Source organism: Triticum urartu, chromosome 6, assembly GCF_003073215.2.
Source record: "Triticum urartu cultivar G1812 chromosome 6, Tu2.1, whole genome shotgun sequence".
Lineage (NCBI taxonomy): Eukaryota > Viridiplantae > Streptophyta > Magnoliopsida > Poales > Poaceae > Triticum > Triticum urartu.
In genome coordinates this window covers 571,384,873-571,408,043 of record NC_053027.1, presented here as the reverse complement: position 1 = coordinate 571,408,043, position 23,171 = coordinate 571,384,873, and the positions used below count along the sequence as shown (strand labels likewise).

The following is a 23,171-nucleotide window of genomic DNA, read 5'->3' as shown; positions in this document are numbered from 1 at the left end:
TCATTGACCATTCGGAGCGTAGCAGCACTCATGTGTTCATTGTCCACAGGTCGAGGTCACTGAATGCGACGATAGTTAAAAACAAGTGTTAACATCATCATGTATTGAAAACACAAGTCTCTACGCAGTTTAGAGCCAGTCACGCATGTGCTCAACAGGTCACTACGAAAAAAAAACCCAAGACCTGTGATAACAATTATGAACTAGACTTGGTTCCTATCGAGCATAGCCCAACGTTGTGTTTTTTAATATTTGTGGTCGTCTGAGTTATGCTAAGTTCGCACGGTGAACTCCCTTCTGAAAAAGGGAAGTGAAACAAATAATTAAAATGAGGTCAAAGATGTCACTTTATTAAAACCTGATCCACCTCACTCTCTCAGAAAGTTTCTTGTAGCATGTTCTGCAGCTTCCCCTTAATGTACAACCCGCTTCTCTTATCTCTTCTCCAACTCAGTATAAATATAATATTTACTAGGTATGTGCATGTGCGTTTCCACGGGAGAACCAAATATTTTTTAACACAATAGGTGCGTGAAAATTCATGGTATTCTGAGATCACCTAACACTTCAATCCACCTAATCTTACAAACATTTTGTTTACAGCTATACTGATACATAAGCATCACCTATACATAACAATGTCAAATCAAGCGTGAACAAAGGACACTAAACACATAATTCAAATGCGTAGCTCGAATTAAAATAAGCAAGATCTCATCATGATAGCGAAGTTCACCACAACTCGCTTTCAAATTGTATTTCCTGGCGTGTATTTCTATTATTGATAGATGTGGAACTCCACAAAAGATTACTATTTCACTACAATAAAACTATATCTTAAACTTAAAAGGATAAGCAAACGAAGGAAAGTTTAGCTTCAACTTGAGTATATGCCACACTTGGATGATAAGGTACAACTGTATTTTTATAGCCCGTCGTCAACTCCATTTCGTCCGTTGGTATGGACGGATCCAAAGTCTAGCTACTTCTTAATCTTATACATAAAATTTGTACACTTGGCCTACTAACTGCTCTAAAAAACATGGTTTGCCCTGTCATCTGTCAGTCGAGATGATAGTAGTCTAACCATTTGATTGCTCTTAATTACTACTCGCACGTCCCTGCCACACTCAATATATTTAATCATGTTTGATTTAGTTCAGCAACATGATTATGCAAGTCTAGTCAAAGGTTTTAGTAATTTTCTAGCATGTCTAGTGGATGCTCGCAACCCTCAGGTGTTGCCGATCTGGAAGCAAATGCTAGCTGTCAGCTGTTGGCATGGTCAGCAATGGCAAACAGGCCCTCATAACAACACGATGTTCTAGCCCTCTCTGACTCCCCTCACCAGATCCGCACCACCTTCGTCCACTATCTTGTCCCAAAAAAATTCATCCATCCCGTCTAGCTCCGGCCGTCACCAGACTTACAACCCTGTTCGTGTTGGTGATCGATATCGTCGAGCAGTGGGCACTCAGCTCCAAGGCCGAGCTCACCCGCCGTGGCAAACGCTGCTGCTGTTCCTCCGCCGGCGACCACCATCGAGCCAAAGATGGATGCCGGCCTGCTAGCAATGGCCTGCTCTGGCTCTTTCCAAGATCTGGAATCACTCCTCAACGGGAAGCCAGCCGTCTACACCCTCGGAAGCTCGGCAAGGCAGCCACCTCATCTGTACGCGGTCACCGTTGGAGGTGAGTCCCTTCTCCACTTGGTCGCTGCCGTCTACGGCGATTCTGAGGACTCCACCAAGAAGGCCAGCCTCCTCTACGACAAGGCACCCAGCCTCCTCTTCGTGCAAAACAGCCAGGGGGACACACCCCTGCACTATGCTGCACGGGCGGGCAACATGAGAATGGTGGCTCTTCTCATTGATCTCGCCAATGGTGAGGGTATTAACAATGCAAAGGGACTTCTTGAAACACAAAACAAGATCCATGAGACAGCCTTGCATGAGGCCGTCCGCTCTGGGAACAATGATATGGTCAAGTTGTTCATGGAGGAGAACCCACAACTGGCCCGGTTTCCTGAACAAGGTACTTCGCCGTTGTACCTAGCCGTTTTACTGGAAAACAAAATCATCGCAAAAACACTCTACGACTTGAGTGGCGGGCTTCTTTCATACTTTGGACCAGATGGACGAAATGCATTGCATGTGGCTGTTCAAGGAAGCCAAGGTACTGACTTTTAAATCTCAATTTAACATATTTTTAGATACATAGTACTATTTAGCTATTATTTGGCTCATTACTATTTGACCAGTGTTAGTGTGTTATTAGGTTCAAATTTCAATATAGGTGGATCTTGTAAAACAGATATTTAGTTAGTCATCATGTTCTGTCATCTTTTTCCTTTTGTATCCGTCTGCCAAAAGCTAGGAGAGCTCTAAAATAGATCAACTCTTTTGTCATAAAAAATTTAGGAGAAGGTGTATGAAGAAACTTTGTATCATTTGATTCATTCCTCAACTCTTCAATCTGTAGAAACTATAGGATGACTAATATTTGTGTTGTATTTGAGTTGTATTGATTAGACTCCCATATGAGGTATATATAGAGTATAATATAAGGGAGAGAGACCTGGAGTAGAGGGCATGTCATACAAAAAATGCTACACACACAAACTGCATCAACGGACCTTTATTTTCGTTGGGCTAAATAACCTTCTCCCCCTAATTAATGCCCCCCCCCCCCCCCGATTCTAATTGGTGGGGGTGGGCGCCAAGCCCCGTAATAGCCCATTGATGTACCAAAGTCGCATGTCATACATGGTTTAATCCTATTCTATCTCTAACTACTAATCTCTAACTTAAACATAAATATACTTCTAATAACATTCTCCCTCAGCCATAAAGCGGACGACTGCGATTGAATTGAAGTGTTACGCTTCTGTCATGTTTTCTGTTGTGTCGTCATCAACTGCGTTTTGTGTTGGAATATTAGGCAAGTTCATGATTAATTCCAGTAAATGTTCACGACTAGAACAGAAAATAGCATGCAACAATCTAGCATACTACATGAACAGGAAAAAATGCACACCAAGGACGGTATCGTGTCGCGATCACGATCTGAAACCAACTTGGTTTCAAAGACAAACTTGCTGAACAAGAAAACAATCAACTTGTCTGTCACGACACCAAAAATAGGGCGAAAGAAAGTTATGTTCCTGCAAGACAACGGACCAGGGGGACCATCACGCGCATGTAGCGTGCACGCATCGGCCCGGCCCGAGCATGAGCCCGTCCAGGCCAGGCGAGCGAGCGCGCGTGCGGTCTCCTATTTATCTCCTCAACACACCACTTAGAGTGGTGAAGGAAACTCATCGAGCACATTGGTTTTGTCCGGACCGTGTGGCCATGCAAAACATGTGACCGTGTGTCGCCCGGATCGAGGCTGGCTGCTCCACCGCCCGAGACCTGCATACGCCTGCTCTCGTAATTGCGTTCAAATCGCAGCCGCGGTGGTTCACCGTGCGTCCGTCACACACTTGCTTACATGGCCGAAGTGTGGTGCCGGATCTGCTGAAGCTTGATGTCAATAGGGTTTGATGTGCGCGTGTGGTGAGGACCTCGGGTCGATGCAGGTCTCGCCGGATGGAGACCCTAATGATTTTTTTCAACGGTGTAAATCTATCGTGGTTACTTAGTGAAAACACTAATATAATGGGATTTTGGATTTTTGGAACTGAAAATTGAATCTAGGGAATTGATCTAATCCATGGAGCCTTTCTAATCTTTGATTAGATCAGGTGTCGCACCCCTAGGAGAGAAGATTGATCTCTCTCGGGGCGGCACACTGTTGAAATGGTAGAGGAACTTTGGATCGATGTCGTCAGACATGGTAGAGGAATGTAGGATCGATGTCGTGAGACTAACCACTCCAATACTATACAGAAATTGTAGGATGACTAATATTTGTGTTATATTGAGTTGTATTGATTTGACCCTCGTATGGAGTATATATATAGACAGTACAATATAAGGGAGAGAGACTTGGAGTAAAGGGTAAGTTATACATGATTTAATTTTATTCTATCTCTAACTTAAACATAATTATACTTATAATACCGAATTTTTATTAAACGAGATGAGAGATTGGATCTACATACCCTTGTAGATCGCTAAGCGAAATCGTTAAGAAACGCGGTTGATGTAGTCGAACGTCTTCACGATTCAATCACGATCCGTCCCGCGAACTCCCGATCAAGTGCCGAACGGACGGCACCTCCGCGTTCAGCACACGTGCGGCTCGATCATGTCTCCTCCTTGATCCAGCAAGAGAGGAAGGAAAAGTAGATGGGATCTCAATCAGCACGACGGCATGGTGGAGATGGTGGTGGAGCAATCCCAGCAGGGCTTTACCGTAGATGCGATCTTAGGAGAAAACGGAGTAATGAGAGAGGTAGAGCTGCCTCCAGGGCGTGGGAATTGGTGCCCCCAGGCCTCCCACACCACTCTCCGATTTTTTTATTAATGATAAAAGTAATAATTCTGTAATTCCGAAACTGGTAACGATAAATTGGAATTTTGAAAAATGAGAAGGACGTGATGATTGGTACCGTCCATGCCTGGTCGCTGGTGCTGACCACGTCCGACGTCATTGTTAGCAGCGTCCGGTGTTTTCTAGCTCCTTGCCTCTGTCTTATGTAAGGGCAACTCCTACATGGCAACCTAAACGGATGTGGATTTTGCCTGTTTTTTGTTTGCTTGAGTCGGCCAGGTGGATGCGAATGTCCGTTGGTCCGTAGGTGCACCCGACATAGACGGACGCATTTCACGTTTGTGCTGGATTTTAGAATTTTTTAAAAATAAAACACCCAACAGAAGTCCATATTACATTAATTAAAACTAATAAAAATTTAAGATAAAAACAGCAAGCGGCTGGCGTTAGATCTTGGCACCGTCATCCTTCCCTCATCCTCCTTGGTCGGGTCGACGTAGACCGGTGCCTCCATCAATGGAAACGCATGCTGGAAGGCTGCCAGCGTCGTTGCTGTCTGTTGCTGTTACGCCCGCCAACTCGGCCTCCTCGCTTGTTGTGCCCACCTAGGCAGCGTGCCCGTCCACAACCACGGCTGCCCAAGCAGCGGCCACGGCTCCTCCATAGGCTCGGATGCGGGCGGTGCTTGTGGCAGTGTGGGCGTGTTGACCTCCACTCCGGCCGTAGATTCGTCCAGCACTTTCTCCTGGCGCTCGGACTCCTCGATGGCCCTCTTTGGGGCCTTCTCGAGGGCCGCAATGTAGACCTCCTTGGCCTCCTGGTCCTCCTTCACCATGACCGGTGGTGGTGGTGGAGGATCAGTAAGCGCACGCAGCGCACGGGGTGCACCCTTGAAGCATGACTAGTGGCGCTGGTCGTGCTTGGTGGCGAACCACGCGCCCCAATTCAACGAATCCAGCTCGTATGCTGGGTCGCAGCGGAGCAGCCGTGAATAGAGCATGATAGTGGTGGATCTCCGCCGGCTGCGTGCAGCCTGAGGCCGGCACGACTGGCACCAGAACCCTATCGAGGTTGAGGCACCATCTGTGCAACAGGTTCACGTCGGGCTATGGCACCAACACGTCATGCTCCCCTAAGTACTGGCAGCGGTACACCGACACGCAGAGGCGAAAACTCGTCCGCCGACTCAAGGTCGACTTATCTGTTCTCATAAACTAGCCAATAATAATGTATTACTACCTTCATCCCGGTTTATTAGTCCCCTTCGTATTTTGTGTTAAATTTTGACCATAGATTTAACTAATAAAATGTTAATGCATGTCACAAAAAATCATATTGTTGGATTCGTATTTGAACATAGATTTGAGTGGTATAATTTTTGTGACATGCATTGACATTTTGTTAATTAAAACTGTGATCAAAATTTAACACTGAATACGAAGGGGACTAATAAACCAGAACGGAGATAGCACCCAAGAGTAACAACCCAGTCATCTATACAATGTACACTTGTAACAAATGAATAAATTGTAGTATGAAAGACCAAACAAAGAAGATTTAACGAGGCCACGGAACAACCCAACCATAGGTGAGGTGGATGATACTAATGATGAGCGAGTGATCCTAATGACGAGCAGCTAGTAAGACGATGTTGTTCCTGTGATGATATAAAATGTCCACGCTAGAGCTTTCTTACCGCCCATCGAGGTATGGATCAACGGCTGCAAGCGTATTACTGTATTAGGGTTCATAAGTCATGAAAACTCTATCCATCAGAGGAAAACGACTCGGTTGAGCCTAATAAGAGCACCGATCGGATGGCATGACTAGACGCCGTCCGTACTAGCGTCCAGACTTGGACGCAGTTCGCAACAGAATCCACCCTGGACGCTGTTATTTGTGGCGTCCTTCTTATTTTTGTAATTCCTACCAGCTCTTTACCAGTATGGGAATTATAGAATTATCATTTATTATTAATAAAATACCCGGCTTCTAACATGATCAACAACTAAGCATGGTTATACCAGGCCAAACATGTTAATTCTCGTGAACTAGGACACTCAACTAACCACCGCTACGTAAACATTAGTGCATGTAGTACCACAATGGCAGATTTCTAGGTCTGCGGGACTAGTTCGCCCCGCGCCTCTCCCGCGAGAGGCCGGGCGAACCCTAGCCGCCACCTCTCAAGCACCCTCCCCCCGGTCTCCCCCTCCCCCTCCGCCTCCGCCCGGAGGCGCCGCCGTGGAAAGCACGGCCCGCGTTGCCGGCGGCGGGAACTCCTCTTCCTTCTCCTGTTGCGGGTCGCGCCGCGGGGCGCGGCCACTCGGCGAGAACGGCGTGCTGTGGTGTGGGCCACGTCGTCCGCGCCTGCCGCGCGTGGTGCAGCAGGGCTACGGTGGCTGCGGGGTGGCGGTGCAGGGGTGCGGCGGTGCTGGGGGCCACAAGGCCTGGCTGGGCTCGGGGCGTCCTCCTGGGCGGCTCGGTGCTCTAGATCTATCAGGCGCGGGTTGCGGGCTGCGGGCGGTGTGGACCAGCGGCGGCGGCCCTCTCGGCTGTGGGCGTTGGTGGTGGTGGTATGGAGGTGCGTGCCCGCCAGATCTGAGCCTTGAGCTCGGCGGGCCACTCGGGATAGGGGCAGTTGCTCTGAGTGGGGGCCGCGGCCGGGCGTGGCTGTTGCTCCGGCCGTGGGTGGCGGCGCGGGGAGGTCGGGCATGGGTGGTGGCCACCTAGTGGCGCGGCGGCTACACGATGGCTTGGCGGCTACACGGTGGCTCGGCGGCTCTGCCCGCGACGGCGGCCGGCTTCTTCGGCGTCGGCTCGTCTGCGGTCGGGCCGTATCGGCCTTCGCTTCATCTCCTCGTCGTCCGAGCACTACTTGCATCGAAGGGCCGGCCCGCTCCTAGCTGCGGTCCATTGCTCGTCTCGCGCCTGGTGCCGCAAGACCGAGCTCGTCTCGCGCCCAACGGCAAAACCGAGCTCGGCTCACGCCCGGTGCTGCAGGACGCGGCGATGGTGGCCAGTTTTGTCCGGGTCTCGGCGCTGGGGGCCGCCGAGGGGTGTGAAAGGCTGGGCCTTTCCGCTCGTCTCTTTGGTTGGGGTAGCGACGGGTCTCGAGTGAGGCGGTGTCTTGGTCTTGGATGTCGGGGCGGCGGCCGTGGTGGTGGTAGCACGGTGCTCGTGGGCAGAGGTTGTGGCTTGGTGCTGCCCGGTGGCCATAGTCGTGTGGGTGGCGTGGTTGCCGGGGTGTGGCGTTCGGTGGTGGTGAGTGTTGGCCGGGGTGAAGACCTATTCTATCCTCGGAAGGACCGGCAGCGGCGAAGCTCGTTCCCTTCTTGAAGGCGTCATCGCGGCTCTCATTGCCCGTTGTGTTCCTTCAAGGGAAACTTTGACCCTCTGGTCGGGCAGTGGCAGCGCTCCGGTGTCGTATCATTCCTGAAGGCGCCGTCTTGGAGTCCATGGTTCGTCGTATGCGGCTTCATCTCTTCGTAGATAGGGGTGGTGTTGGTGCGCTCAGCGCCTATGTATCCTCTCTTGGGTGTGCGCGTGTGTTGTGGTGCGTTTGTACCGGCAGTTGTTGATCGTTGCTCTATATATAAAGCGGGGCGGAAGTCTTTTCCGGTAAACATTAGTGCATGTCACCTTTTTTCTAGTGCATGTCACCTTGACTTCTTATACTGATGCATGTACACATTTGATTTAGCATTATTTTCATATTCTTGCTTTTTTGCTCTCTAGTATTGATTGGCTTAACGGAAAGACGCACTCACAGATCTTATGAAGATGTTGTTAGAGTGGAACGACAACCTTACGTTACAAGGGGACAAAAACGGAAGTACACCTCTTCACTTTGCTGTTATCGGTACTCTACGGCAAATATGTTCACAATTATTGATAGCCAGTCCAGATGCATTGTATCAACACGACCATAATGGATCATTTCCCACACACGTGGCTGCCTCCGTCGGTGCAACAAGGGTCATCGCTGACTTTCTTATGAAATCCCCCAATTGCGCTGATCTGCGTGATGCAAGGGGAAGGACATTTCTTCATGTTGCAGTTGATAGAATGGATATAGGGACTGTCGATTATGCTTGTCGAAACATATCGTTGTCATGGATTTTGAATATGCAAGACAAAGATGGGAACACTGCACTGCACCTAGCTATAAGAAAAGGAAGTCTACGAATGTTTTGTTCTTTACTCGGTAATAGACAAGTACAATTGAATTTAAAGAACGAGAAAGGGAAGACTCCGCTAGATACAGCGCGTCACGCTATTCCTAAAGGAATATATGTCAAAGGGATAATATATGTGATCGTTTTCATTTTATAACATAGCCATGGAGGTAAACAAGAACAACTGGGATCTGCAAAGTTTAAATTTTATTTATTCTAATTTTGTAGGAAAATGAAGTAAGGATACTCAAAGCACTCAAATATGTTGGTGCTAAAAGGGGTATTGTTCACCAGGGATTCTTGGATGAATATGATATTGACCAAGCAAGACAGGAAGAAATACATATAATGAGTCAAGTGAAAGAGGGAACACAAAGTTTATGTATCGGCTCGGTCTTAATTGCAACCGTCACATTTGGTGCAACTTTCACTATGCCAGGAGGTCTTAGAGATGATGATGAAACTAATGCAGGCTCACCAATACTTGCTGGAACATTTCATTTTTATGCATTCATTGTGGCCAACACACTTGCCTTCACCCTCTCGGTCATGGCTACAATTTCTTTCATATTTTCTGGGGATCCTACGGTACATCTTCGAACAAGAAAAGTGCTATTTATAAGGGCCATCCCTCTCTTGCTGATTTCAGTGTCAAGCATGGTAGTTGCCTTTGCACTTGGTACTTATATGATGTTAGCTCCAATTGCTCCTGTGTCTGCACTTGCAATATTTCTCATCTTGATTCTCATATTGGTGTATTACTCTTGGGGAATGACAATCAGCCGTATTGTTCTCTTCACTGCACTCTGTAAGAGAAAGGGGAAATGGTACGGGATAGTCTGGGCATGGCCATGTGCATTCTTACTCGTGGTCCTTATCCTTTCTTCTCTACTATTGCTGGCCTTTAAGTTGGCCCAGGTGAGTCACACCGGTGGCAAAGTGGAACCACCAGCACAACCGCCAACACCATTTGCTTGAAGAGGGCCAAATACGCCCATATTACATATATGGATCATTATCATCTTTTGTAAGTGTGGCTCTTCTCACACTACCAGTTGGAGACTTCGGATCTGCTATTATCATACTTATGTTTCTTGAGAACTGTAGTGAATAGTGTGCGTGTATTTCTTTGCTTAGACCTTTCATTGTCCAAGAGTTAATGTGATTTTAACAGTGTACACAATGATTGAAGTATTTTCCTGCAACTACATTTTTTTTGCGAAGATGATATTTATGACTCGGCTATGCTAAGCGGTGCTCTCTTTGCAAGCTCCTTACCTAATCCACACTTTCCGCTTGGGAGAAGATCAAGAGGGTCTTCCTTTGGGCTGGCATATTGAACGGTCTCTCCGTCAATCACATTCAGCAGTTTTACACTCTCTTGAGCGCTTCTGGATTGTTAGGAATAAGCCGTGGCGGGCTTGAACGCGTGCGTGTGTGTGCGCCGGACGCATCGGGACCAGCCCGTGGCAGGCTCGGGTGCATGTATGTGTGGCCGATCAAGGGAGTGTGCGTGCGTGCGTAGGTTTGCTGGCGATGGAGCCGGAGAGGTGACCGCGTCGTCCCTGCTCATCTCACCCACCCACCCCTCTGCATCCTTTGCTTGCTCTCGTCGTTCTACATATACCCATTCACAGGCACAGCTTGGACACACACTCCTCTACTTCACCACATCCATACATTTGCAGTCCAGACCAGCCCCAGTCGATCCTCTCTCATTCTCACTTCCACCTCTTTCGTGTTGGTGATCAATGGCGTCGAGCACCGGGCTGACAGCTCCGAGCTCACCGGTTGGGACAAATACTGCTCCTCCACCGGCGACCACCATGGAGCCCAATATGGACGCCGGGCTGCTAGCATTGGCTTCCTCCGGATCTTTCCACGATCTGGAATCATTCCTCGACGGGAAACCAGCCGCCTACACCATGGGAAGCTCGGCCACGCAGCCACCTGATCTGTACGCCGTTACCGTTGGAGGTAACACTCTTCTCCATGTGGTGGCCGCCAGCCATGGCGACTCTGAGGACTTACTGGATAAAGCCAGACTTGTCTACAGCAAGGCGCACAGCCTCCTCTTCGTGCAAAACAACGAGGGAGATACGCCCCTGCATTGTGCTGCACGGGCGTGGAATATCCCAATGATGTCTCTTCTCATTGATCTTGCCAATGGCCAGGGTATTAACAACGCTAAGGGGCTGCTGGAAACACAGAACAAGCTCAAAGAGACAGCCTTGCACGAGGCCGTCCGCTTTGGGAGCAATGATATGGTCAATTTGCTCATGGCCCGTGATCCAGAATTGGCCACTCTTCCTGAGGAAGGTACTTCACCATTGTACATCGCCATCTTACTGGAAAATGGAATCATCGCAAAAACACTCTACGAGTTGAGCGGTGGGGTTCTTTCATACTCTGGACCAAATGGACGAAATGCATTGCATGTTGCTGTTCAGCGGAGCCAAGGTACCGACTTTAACCTGAATTTCACCTACCATTATTAGATAGTACTCCCTCTGTATCAAAAATTCAAAATAGAAGACCCTTTTTTGAGAATATGATAGTGTCAAAAAAATCTTATATTTTGATACGGAAGGATACTAGTATCTAGCATACATTTACCTCATTACTATTTTACCATTTGCATCCACGCTTTTAGTGTGTTGTTAGGTTCAAAATTTACATTAATGAGACATCTAAGAAGGATATTTAGTTAGTCCTGAAGACCAGACATCTTTTGTGGGGACGTAACCCTTATAATATGATTTCGTTAAAGAAATTGGCGTGAACTCCCATCGCAATAAAAGGAAAAAAAGGATCCAAGCTAGGTGAAAGATGTAAAATTAGATATTCTATAGTGTTATTCGACACAGAAGATGTATTGTATGCAACAGAGAAACTACTTTATTTCACCCATACTGAATCGGTTACGATACCATACAAAACTTGGAGAACAGGTGTATGAAGAGACTCTGTTTCATTTCATCCAGTTTGCGACTCTTTGATCTGTTGGGAATATGAGCAATTTACCAAATGATTTTATTAACAGAAATATTAGATAAAGCATGACTAATATAGCCGCGATAAAGCAAGTCATGTAACTTGACGGAGAAAAAGTGAATAGCATCTGCATATATGAACTTGAACTGAACACATCTAGGACAGACACTAGATCATGTTGCATATATAGAGTAGAACCTAACACATGCAGGGCAAGTACTAGTACGAGAAACTGTGGCAGGACATCTGACAGAAAGAAGAAGAACACATACGGGACAGCAGCAGCAGAAGCACTGGACTTGGGGTCGACATCCTCTCCAGCCATGTCGTTGCTGAGGTAGTCGACGTCGGGGAAGAAGTCGTCGTCGGGGAAGTAGTCGTCGGAGTCCGTGATGAAGAAGCCAGTAGTCGCGCACAGCGCTCCCCAAAAACCTTATCACCCTTCTCCCGTACAAGACTCAAAGGGTGTGGTCTCAGAGGCCTACTGTCCCGATGTGCGGTGCACGCCGCAAGCCGGGATGAGGAAGACAGCAGCAGCTCAGAGATGGAACCGATGGTGAGGGAAGGATTAGTTCTGCTGCGTCTCTCTGGGAGGAGCGACCTCCCTTCGCAAGAGAAGGAGGCGAGAGGGCAGCAACGGGAGGTGAAACGAAGAGGCAGAGGCGAAGCGAACAGCCAGCAGCGGAAGGGCTGCACCGTTCGCATTCGAACTCCACTTTCGCAAAAATATTTTCAGCTTCGATGTCGGCTCGGCTCATTCCTGCAACCCGCGGCGCGGCGGGCGTCGGAGGAGGAGCGCACGTGGATATCCCTCTTGTTCTCATGCTCATACAAGTGGAGAAAGAACCTCCCTTATAAGGAGGTCCAACTTCCACTAAACTAGCAATGTGGGACTAAACTTTAGTAGTATCCCTTGCCTTGCACAAATGGGCTAAGTGGGCCTCTAGGTTCTCTGACAGTGAATAGACAAGTACACTTGAATTTGATGAATGAGAAAGGGGAGACTCCATCAGATATAGCGTGTAATCTTCCTAGAGGAATGGTATATATCAACATTTTAATATTTAAACACGGTGTTGGAGGTGAACAAGAGTAATTGAGATTTGCATGGTTTAATATTTATTTATTCTAATTTTGTAGGAAGCTGAAGCCGAAATAGTCAGGGTACTCAACTATATGGGTGCTAAAAGCGGTATTTCTCACCAGGGTTTCTTGAATGAATATGATACTGACCAAGCAAGACAGGATGAAATACATTTGTTGAGTCAAATGAAAGAGGGGACACAAAGTCGATGTATTTGCTCCGTCCTAATTGCAACCGTGACGTTCGGTGTAATGTTCACCATGCCTGGAGGTTATAGAGATGAGCATGACACTCATGCAGGGTCACCAATTCTTGCTGGAACGTTTGGTTTTGATATATTCTTCATGGCCAACACACTTGCCTTTGCTTTCTCAACCACAGCTACAATTTATCTCATGTTTTCTGGAGATCCCACACGACTCCTTGGGATCCGTAAAGTGCTATTTCGAAGGTCCATCCCCATCATATTGGTATCAGTGTTTTGCATGATGCTTGCCTTCGCACTTGCTACATTTATGATGTTAGCTCCAGTTGCTCCTATGTCTGCATCTGCAGTAATCATCAGCATTATTCTCGTACTGGTGTATATCTGTTGGGAAGCAGCAGTCAAGTATATTTTTCTGTTCGTAGCACTCTGTAAGAGAAAGGGGATATGGTACGGGATAGTCTGGGCACGCCCGTTTGCAGCAGCATTATTCCTGTTAACTATTATGTCCTGTTTGTTGGCCATGGGGGGTTACGCCAATAGCAAGGTGGAACCACACCGGCACAACCACCGACGCCATTTCCTTGAAGAGAGTCAAATACGTGTATATTAGATAAATGGAGCATTACTATCTCTTGTAACAGTGGCTGTTCTCCTTATATGATATAAATGAAACACGTATTATCATGCAAAAAAAAAACAGTGGCTGTTCTCACACTGTTTATGTGCTTGTACCAGTGTAAACAACAATTGATGTATTTGCCTGCAACTGCATTTTGTCTCGCCCGGATCATTTGTATGAGTACGACTTGTCTAGGGTAAATTTAAGGAGTTGTATTATTTTATCTTATGAATTGATCTTTTAACAGTATTTTGAGTATATATTCCTGTAAGCTGTTTGCAAAGCCTTGACATTGTGGTCATGCCGGCTCAGCGCACCTGTACATGCCGGCTTGTAAAATTTTCCATGCCACCTAGTACCACGTAAGGAAAAGACTGGAAGTTGAAACTGCGGTCAGATCGTTAGTTTCTTCAAAATACAAGGTTAAAGCTTTGAATAAACTCACAAAAATTACTAGGCAGGGCAAATTTTACATGTCCAAACCAGTGTTACAGCAGCAATCCTCTAGCGATGATGAATGATCTATCGAGTTGACTGACGGTTATGTATGACATTTGAAGAAACAACCATCAGCATGGGGTGCAACGGATTCGGATTGAAGCCAGAGCTGCAACCACACCACTGTTTGCAATTTCTAGACAGGTGTGTCAGCTCGCTGTCTCCGCTTGAATGCTGTCTTTGCCGCTTCTCTTGCGCTTTCTAACCCTCTCCCTCTTCGCCTCGCCATCAGCCTTAGGACCCTGAAAGGAACATGTACTCATTAGTGCTCGTGCTTGTCAGATACATGTGCTTCCAGTGTACAGTCATGCACATCCCAGTGCAACTTGTTTTTTTGACACAAACCCCAGTGCAACTGAAATCAGGAGCTACAGCACAACAAAAAATGTGCAATGGGCTTCAGTAGCCTACCCAAGATTTAAGTTGTTTCATTATCTCTTATACATCCTACTCTCAGTTCTACACCTCAATATAAGCCATGCAACTACAAGCTTGCTGTTGAAACATTGCATTAGGCATGTATAATCTGCGTGTTTCAAGTATTACATACAGCTTATAGATGTAAATGTTGTGTAGCGATGATTAATTACCCGATCTTTAGCAGCTAATGGTTGGGGCTTCGGCTTCTTTTTCTTGCAGGAGAGTGGGTTTGGGCCAGAGGAAATTTTAGTTCCCATTCGGTATCCATTAGTACCCTATCGAGCTTCTCGTATGTCGGCACAGATCGGTTGTTCGCCCAAGTGAACTGACGCCCTGACATACTGGCCTCCCGAAGATCCAAACTGTCTATCACATCATTGAATAGGAAAGGCCAATGAGTGTCGAAGCGGTCATTATTTTGCTCTTCCTGCTACCTCAGAATGTTAAAGTCCCCTCCAATAAGCATTGGATACGGGTTATTCTTAGCCAGGTTAACCAATTCCCGAAGGAAAGCAGATTTATGCTAATCTTGGGCAGCCCCATAGACAGCGACAAGAGACCATGTAAAATTGTCAGCTCTATTCCGCAAGTGAAATTTTATATGAAATTCAACGATCGAAAAAGCCAACAAGTCCATGGTTGTTGTCATTATCCCAAGAATAAGGATTCCTCCAGATCTTCCACGGGCTGGTAGACTATGCCATGTGTAGTCGAAACCACCTGATAGGTGACCGAGGACATGCGGGCGAAAGTCACACTTGCCCGCCTCAGAAATTGCCACAAAATCCAAACCATGTTCCTGGACACAATCACTGACGTGTTTATGTTTAGCCAAGTCTGAGAGACCTCTGCTATCCCAAAACATGCCTCTCATGTGAAAACTCGGGTTTGTGTTGAACTCTTCGCCTTTTTGGGCGGTTTTTGTTTCTTTTTGAAGGAGTGCGATTTAGATTTCCGCGAAGACGCCGTGAAGTCACAAAACATGGACCCAGGTCTTGCATCATTCAATCCAACCTCGGTAACCTCACCAACCAAGTGGGATATAAGTGGACCATCATATTTGGCATCCGCTTCATCATCTGTGGCTCACTTAACGCATGCTATCGGTGTGTCGTGTACGTCTCGCACACGACTGGCATGTTTGAAGGAAGATTTATTGCAAGCTTTTATCCTAAAGTAGTCGCATCAACTAACACAAGGTGCTAGGGAGGGGGGTCGGTGGAGTGCCTTCGACTCCTCACGCGTAGAGAATAGTGGTAGGAAGGCACTACAGAAATGGCCTCTCAAAATAATGTTTCCATGCAATGCTTTGCAGCAAATTGTTTGAGCGAATTTGTTAGTACAAAGCTCACATACAAGAAGAGGCTAGTCATTGAGGGAACAAGATTTAGTGATCTATTGAACATTTCAGCATTTTCCGTCCTAACCGAGCTGATTGAATGGGTCGCCACGAACACCGATCCTAATATGCGAGAGTTCATGGATAAAAATAAACGCATCTTGTTCACTAGGGACATAGAGCAAAAAATGTGCAATGTGCCATGGGTGCAGGCATGTGACAAAATTAAGGAAGTCTAAGCAATCCGAAAGGAAAACATTTGGACCTAGCAGTCCGGCCGAACTTTCCGCCGGTCTTGTTCACGCATGCGCGCGCAACCCACTCGCAGGCAACCACATGGCACGGTGGACCACCAAGACTAGTCTTCTTGCTTTACCTCTTCTTCTCTCAGACGCAATTCGCTCTCATCTTTTTTTTCTCTCCATCCCCTTTCTTCTTCCCCGCAACAAAATATGAGAGGAGGAGCACCAAAAAGCTGGCCACGCGAAATATTTCTCTCTCTCTGTCGTTGCTCGTGCGCCGCTGTTCTGAGGAGGCATCCGCACATCCTCCTCCATGCCATGGCCGTGCGCCACCTACCCCTTGCCCTCATGGGTAAATACTAGATCCAAAGCTGCTTGGTCGTGCTACTACACCCACTGGCGCGTGTTACAACCGGCGACCGACCGTGCTACAACCAACGATTAAATATGCTGCAACCAGCGACAGTGAGGTTGTGGCAGCGACGATAGTGCGCGGTTTTTTCTACAACCGCAACAAAAAAGCAACCTCCGGTGACGTGATTTGCTGCAATGGCGACGACGAAGTTTTGTGGTGCCGACGACGTTGCAGTGATTTTTGCTGCAACCGGAAGCAGGAAAAGATACCACCGGCAGTCATTTTTGCTACAACCGGCAACGAGAAATCTACCATCGGCAACATGATTTGTTGCAACGGCAACGGTGAAGTTTGTGGTGGCGACGGCGGCACTGCGATTTTTGCTGCAACCCACAGCGGAAAAAGCTACCACCAGGGGGTCATTTTTGCTACAACCACGGGTTTTTTTTGCCACAGCTGGCGTTTTTCGGCCAATGAAAGAAGTTGCAACCATTTACATGGAAGCTTCAACTCTACATTGAAAAGCTTCAACCGGAGGAGAGCAGAAGTGGACACCAGGGATTGTACCGGCTTTCTTCTTCGACGACGGCCATGGCACTTCGTTGTTTTTTGCTACAACCGCAAAGTTCGAGCTACAACCCAGGATGCGGAAGGTGCGGTGTGTGCTATAACAGGGAGCTGACCATGGCGATGGTTGAAGCAAAATTTATCATTGTCGCTATCGGCATGAATGATTGCAGCAATTCCCAATGCCAGTCATAGCGTAGGCCGACGACGGTTGCAACACTAGGGCTCGTCGACATGGATGATGAAGGAGAAAGGGATCGTTGGGCACTTTGGCTTGAGCGTGGTCATGGCGGAATGCCTGCGGTGAGGGGCGGCGGCGGAGCTACATGATACGTCTCCAACGTATCTATAATTTTTGATTGTTCCATGCTATTATATTATCTATTTTGAATGTTTTATATGCATTAATATGCTATTTTATATTATTTTTGGGACTAACCTATTAACCTAGAGCCTAGTGCAAGTTCATGTTTTTTCCTTGTTTTTGAGTTTCGCCGAAAAGGAATACCAAACGGAATCCAAACGGAATGAAACCTTCGCGATGATTTTTCTTGGACCAGAAGACAACCAGGAGACTTGGAGATGAGGTCGGAGGAGCCACGAGGCGACAAGGACGGATGGCGCGCCCAGGGGGGTAGGGCGAGCCCGCCACCCTTGTGCCCCCCCCCTTGACCCTCCTGGCCTAATTCTTTCGCCTATAAATTCCCATATATCCCCAAACCACCAGAAGCATCCACGAAAACACTTTTCCACCACCGCAACCTTCTGTACCGGTGAGATCCCATCTAGGGACCTTTTCCGGCACCCTGCCAATGGGGGATTCGATCACGGAGGGCTTCTACATCAACTCTATTGCCCTTGCAATGAAGCGTGAGTAGTTTACCACAGACCTACGAGTCCATAGCTACTAGCTAGATGGCTTCTTCTCTCTCTTTGATTCTCAATACCATGTTCTCCTCGATGTAATACTTTTTTGCGGTGTGTTTGCCGAGATCCGATGAATTATGCATTTATGATCAGCTTATCTATGAATATTATTTGAAACTTCTCTGAATTCCATTATGCATGACTTGATATCTTTGTAATTCCCTTCGAACTATCGGTTTGGTTTGGCCAACTAGATTGGTTTTTCTTGCAATGGGAGAAGTGCTTAGCTTTGGGTTCAATCTTGCGGTGTCCTTTCCCAGTGACACTAGGGGCAGGAAGGCACATATTGTATTGTTGCCATCGAGGATAAAAAGATGGGGTTTTCATCATATTGCTTGAGTTAATCCCTCTGCATCATGTCATCTTACTTAATGCGTTACTCTGTTCTACATGAACTTAATACTCTAGATGCAGGCAGGAGTCGGTCGATGTGTGGAGTAATAGTAGTAGATGCAGGCAGGAGTCAGTCTACTTGACACGGACGTGATGCCTATATTCATGATCATTGTCGTAGATATCGTCATAACTTTGCGTTTTTCTATCAATTGCTCGGCAGTAATTTGTTCATCCACCGTATTATTTGCTATCTTGAGAGAAGCCTCTAGTGAAACCTATGGCCTCCGGGTCTATTTTCCATCATATAAGTTTCCGATCTACTATTCTGCAATCTTGTACTTTCCGATCTATGAACCAAAAAAACAAAAAATATTTACTTTATCGTTTATCTATCTCTATCAGATCTCACTTTTGCAAATAATCGTGAAGGGATTGACAACCCCTTTATCGCGTTGGGTGCAAGATGTTTGATTGTTTGTCCAGGTATTCGGTAATTTCTGCGTTGTCTCCTACTGGATTGATACCTTGGTTCTCAAACTGAGGAAAATACTTATCTCTACTTTGCCGCATCACCCCTTCCTCTTCAAGGGAAAAACCAATGCAAGCTGAAGAAGTAGCACTACACATGTCGTCGATGAGAGCTGCAACTGCAGGTTCAACTGTTGCATGGATCAAGGCGGTGACGAGGACGGCAGGCGAGGGTGGGGACCGGTGAGGAGGAGGACCGGTGGGGGTGGGGACCGGCGACGAGGACGGCCACTGGAGAGGAGAGGAGGCGGGGTTCCGCGCACCCGATCGGGAGATGCGGTTCCAGCGAGAGGAAGAAGAAGCTGCGTGAAGAATCATTTTTTTCACCAAATCTTATGGCCCCACGTGGCTCAAATCTAGCGACTTGGATGGGACCGGCCAAACTATTGGGCCGGCGCCGGCGCCTAGCATCGCCCAATCCGAATTGCTAAACATGTACTATGTGGGCGAGATGGCTCCTATAGCACACATAACCTATATTCTCATGGATGCTGCTGATGATGATGTTACGACAGTCAAGAGGTCGTTATACCTTCCTTGTTTGGTAACATTTTTGTGCCCATGCACTAGCAACATGGAACCACATGAGTATTTAGGCAGCTTAGTGGATATGGATAGAGCTGTCGAGTAAGCTTGGGAGTTGTGACAAACTCTTTCTCAGTGTTGTGATGAAATTTGTTAAGAAGTTCCACGATAAGAATAATAAACTGATTAATGTAGGGTCGTGACGCCCAATGCTTGCAGTAGGCAACCTGCCTTGTTGCTTCTTTTCTCTTTCCAACTCATGTTTTTTCGTAGATATACAAATGTGTTTTTATTTCACACTAACTTGTTATTTTGCATTTATGTTATTTTGCGTGTCAATCTAGATAATTTGTGTTGATCATTTGTACTTCCATCGTTGTACATGAGCGAGCATACAATAACTTTCTCGATCACAAGGTTTTGCTTCATATGCGACGCAGACGTCAATCTAATTGTATCTATCGACAAGAAAAAAAATGTTTTGAACAGTTATTTCGGCAATTGACCAGTAACAACAAAATTTCCTCTTTTTCTTAGTTTCCGTATTCGTGTTTTTCTTTTTTATTCACTTCCGAAAAAATATTAACAAAATTACCTTATCATTTTGCAAGTGTCATTTGGATGTTTATTGGATAATTTGTATGGTGTAATTGATCCAGGCGGCTGTAGGGCATCTAATGTTCAAAACGGGAATATGGGGGATGTTGTGCAACGCACAAAATATGAGAGAGTTCGGCTAGTATATAAAAACTAATACACAAGTGACTTGATGAATTATTTTTTTGCCCATCATTATTGTTGGTCTAACCATTTTAATTTTGTAGATTAGTCTTGGATGAAATCATCCGTTATCCAACATTTATACCAAACTTTTTAACTTCATCATAACTATTCATGACACATAAATATATGTCATCCTTATTGCTCAATTTAGTGATATATGTTGTTATAATTGTATATGTTAGTATGTATTGCTAGTGGAAATTATAATGACATCCCGCTCATACACATTGAGTTAAATAAATTTGAATATTCATTTTATGCTAAACCAAAGCAATATATTCTGCAATTTACTTAACTTTGTGGTTTAATTTGGTTGTTTCTAAAAGATAATATTATAGTGGTTTTCACCTTAAATTAAGAATACCAAAAATACCACATAAGTCTACAAATGAATGTGTATACATCTTAATATATTATGACGTGTTTGTATGTGTTCTTTCCACAACATTCATCGTCATCTATATAACATGTTGGCTGCTATTGATTGTATATATCAGGTTTAGGCATAACTAAATACATTATTCTAGAGAGTATGTGATGTCAATTAGTAGTTTATACTTGAATACCTCCTCGCTCCACTCTCGCCTGTGATGGTGCTCGTTTCTTGGTCAAATGTGCATGTATTTATCTTGGGAATAAGTAGTTAGGCATCAAAATATATGTGCGTTTGCAATTGGTATGGAATCATATTGTTCATAGCGTGTTGAATTCAATGGTTGCAATGTTGTTGTTTTGAAAAAAAAACTTAACGATCTGTCGCTAGTGTATTAGTCTCCCACCATGACACAATCTAGTTCATGCAAGAAGATTCTAGTTTGCATTCCTAGGTGCACACAACAAGAGGTAAGTGACATCATAAAGTGCACAAGGAAAATCACAAGCATGATGAGAACATTGGATTAAAAGTTGATTCACGAATAAAAAAAATTCAGAGCCTAAACATCTGTGAGATTCACAATCCGCTTTTATTGGAGGCTTCATATCAGCGTGGCCTTCAAACTAGACCTGCATGGGCATATTTTGACAAGCTTTTCTCATGCTCTTTTGTTGCTCGATGGTAATTTATTAGTTGCAAACTAATTTTATAACAAGTTACCATGTCATAACCTTGGTACCAATATAGTGGCAAATTCATAAATACAAGGTGGCAAGACATTAGAAATTAGTATATCATGCCTAAGCAATGGACCCAACTTGGAGACACGACACTAGTAAGAAAATTGATATCTCTCAAGCCTGGCCGAGATAAATTTATTTTTAACGAAGTTTAAACTGATTTGATGATCCCAAAACCAACTCAATCCAAAACGAGTTGTGTATTTATTCACGATTACATCGGGTAGAAACCGTGGATGTACAACATAGCTACAATGTTGCCTGGACTAACCCGGGAGCAAGGAAGGAGGATGAAACTTCTCCCGTTGCGCCGTCCCCACCTCTAACTTTTAACTTGCTTATCCATCATTGTGATTGCCATCGGGCATCCGCTGCTTATCCAAACGCTTTCAGTTTGTTTGTTTGTTTGTTTGTTTGTTTCTTCTTTCTTTCTTTCTTGGATCACACCACATCGTCCATTCATTCCAGAGGGGTGGGGCCTGTGTTTGGTGTGCTTAACTTGAGTCCATGGATCCATACCACACGAACCGGTGCAGAACACCTAGCGACCCCCTATAGTTAGTGGAGTAAAAATAAAATTGTGTAGATTTTGTGTCCTAGTCGCACTAACTTCAAACACTACATGGATTACATATCTTATAAACATTCAAATTAAAACATGCATAGCATCATAACCATCATAACATAAAGTTTCATCATTGCATTTTTTAAATGAAAACATGCGAAGTTCACCCAAAAGACATCACTTCAAACACAATGTTTCATCCAAAATCACCACAAACATAGCATGTATATGTTGTGGATCGAGCCAACCAATGGCATGCACCACCACCTCTCGGGCACCAACACTCAAACGATGTCGTTGGCGGAGAAATCAACTCCATCGTCCTCTTGGCCACCATCACCACCGCCATCCTCTCGGCCACCACAATCAACACCATCAACCCCTCGGCCACTGCAATCAACACCATCACTACCACCACCACCAGCATCACCGCCACCCCCCCCCTCGGCCACCACCAACATTCCAAAGAGAGGCTTCCAAGATCTCTCCACGAGTGAGCTCCTAGTAATTCTTGCGGTTTCATCCATTGTGTTTGGATTTGTGAACATGATAGCGCATTCTTCAGCCTTCTTGGAGGCGAGGAATTCTCCATGTTCATCTTTGCACTAAAATAACAAAGCAAACACTATCAGCAGTCACTACTGGCCATCAACAATCACTATCGGACACCAACAAGACGTGGGGTTTTTCTTTTTTACCTTGTTGGCATTTCATCGAGCACTTGGCGGCTGAGATGCTCGTTGCTAGCTTCGGTCGCCGCCTGTGCCGAAGCTGTGGCCGTAGGGGACGCCAGAGTTGCAGCATGTGGCGTTGGCCTAGGACAAGGCATCGCTTTGGCACTCTTCATCTTCTTCTTTGTGGCCGCCTCGGTGAGAGCCGACGTATCCGCCGTCGACTTTCGAGCATGTTTAGCTCCGGCAGGTGCGGCGGGAGGGCGGCATGCCATTGCCAGAGATGCAGTGCCCACCCCGGAGGCCATTGGAGCAGTTGGAGGAGGAGCTTGTTTCATACCCAAACTCTTCTTCGGCACCGACGGCGGCGCATTGGTGATTTCTGCCGGCAAAAAGCCGGCGACGGTGGCCGGCGGGTGAGGGAAAGCGCCGGTGGCGGCGGCAGGGCGTGACGGTTGTGTCGGAGGGGTGCAGGGCGGCGTGGTAGGGGGGAGGAAGAGAGGCGCCAATCTTACTCAGCCGCCGCGGGAGTGAGTAAAGATAGGGAGATTTGAGGGGATTTGGGGATTTGGAGTAAAAAAATTACTCCACTAAGCCAGACAAGGGATCGGCTAGGTGCGCCGTAAGGGAGTAAAACCAAATGTTTACTCCCTCATGGCTTTTTAGGCGATCGGTTAGAAATGCCCTTGGGGAGTACTAGATTAGTATCAACTGTTTAGTCCAGCTGAACCCAACTCTAACATGCTGGCTCCACCCATGTCTCCAGTCTCAAATTACTGT

General features: G+C 46.2%; 1 protein-coding gene across 2 annotated transcripts; it reads left to right on the top strand.

Annotated features, from left to right (window-relative positions):
- The first annotated feature begins 1,301 nt into the window (after window positions 1-1,301).
- On the top strand, window positions 1,302-9,747 carry LOC125513127 (serine/threonine-protein phosphatase 6 regulatory ankyrin repeat subunit B-like). Of its 2 annotated transcripts, none has more exons than XM_048678173.1 (2): window positions 1,302-2,174; window positions 8,843-9,747. In XM_048678173.1, the coding sequence occupies exons 1-2, from the start codon at window positions 1,553-1,555 to the stop codon at window positions 8,848-8,850; spliced, it is 630 nt and encodes a 209-aa protein (XP_048534130.1). In that variant the 5' UTR covers window positions 1,302-1,552; the 3' UTR covers window positions 8,851-9,747. The 2 variants fall into 2 exon arrangements, with proteins under 2 accessions (XP_048534130.1, XP_048534129.1); XM_048678172.1 differs by lacking the exon at window positions 8,843-9,747 and adding an exon at window positions 8,209-8,834.
- The last annotated feature ends 13,424 nt before the right edge of the window (window positions 9,748-23,171 follow it).

Coding starts and splice junctions, on each gene's coding strand:
- LOC125513127 (XM_048678172.1), top strand. CDS start 1,553: ATGGATGCCGGCCTGCTAGCAATGGCCTGCTCTGGCTCTTTCCAAGAT. Junction 2,175..8,208: donor GGCTGTTCAAGGAAGCCAAG/GTACTGACTTTT, acceptor ACGCACTCACAG/ATCTTATGAAGATGTTGTTA.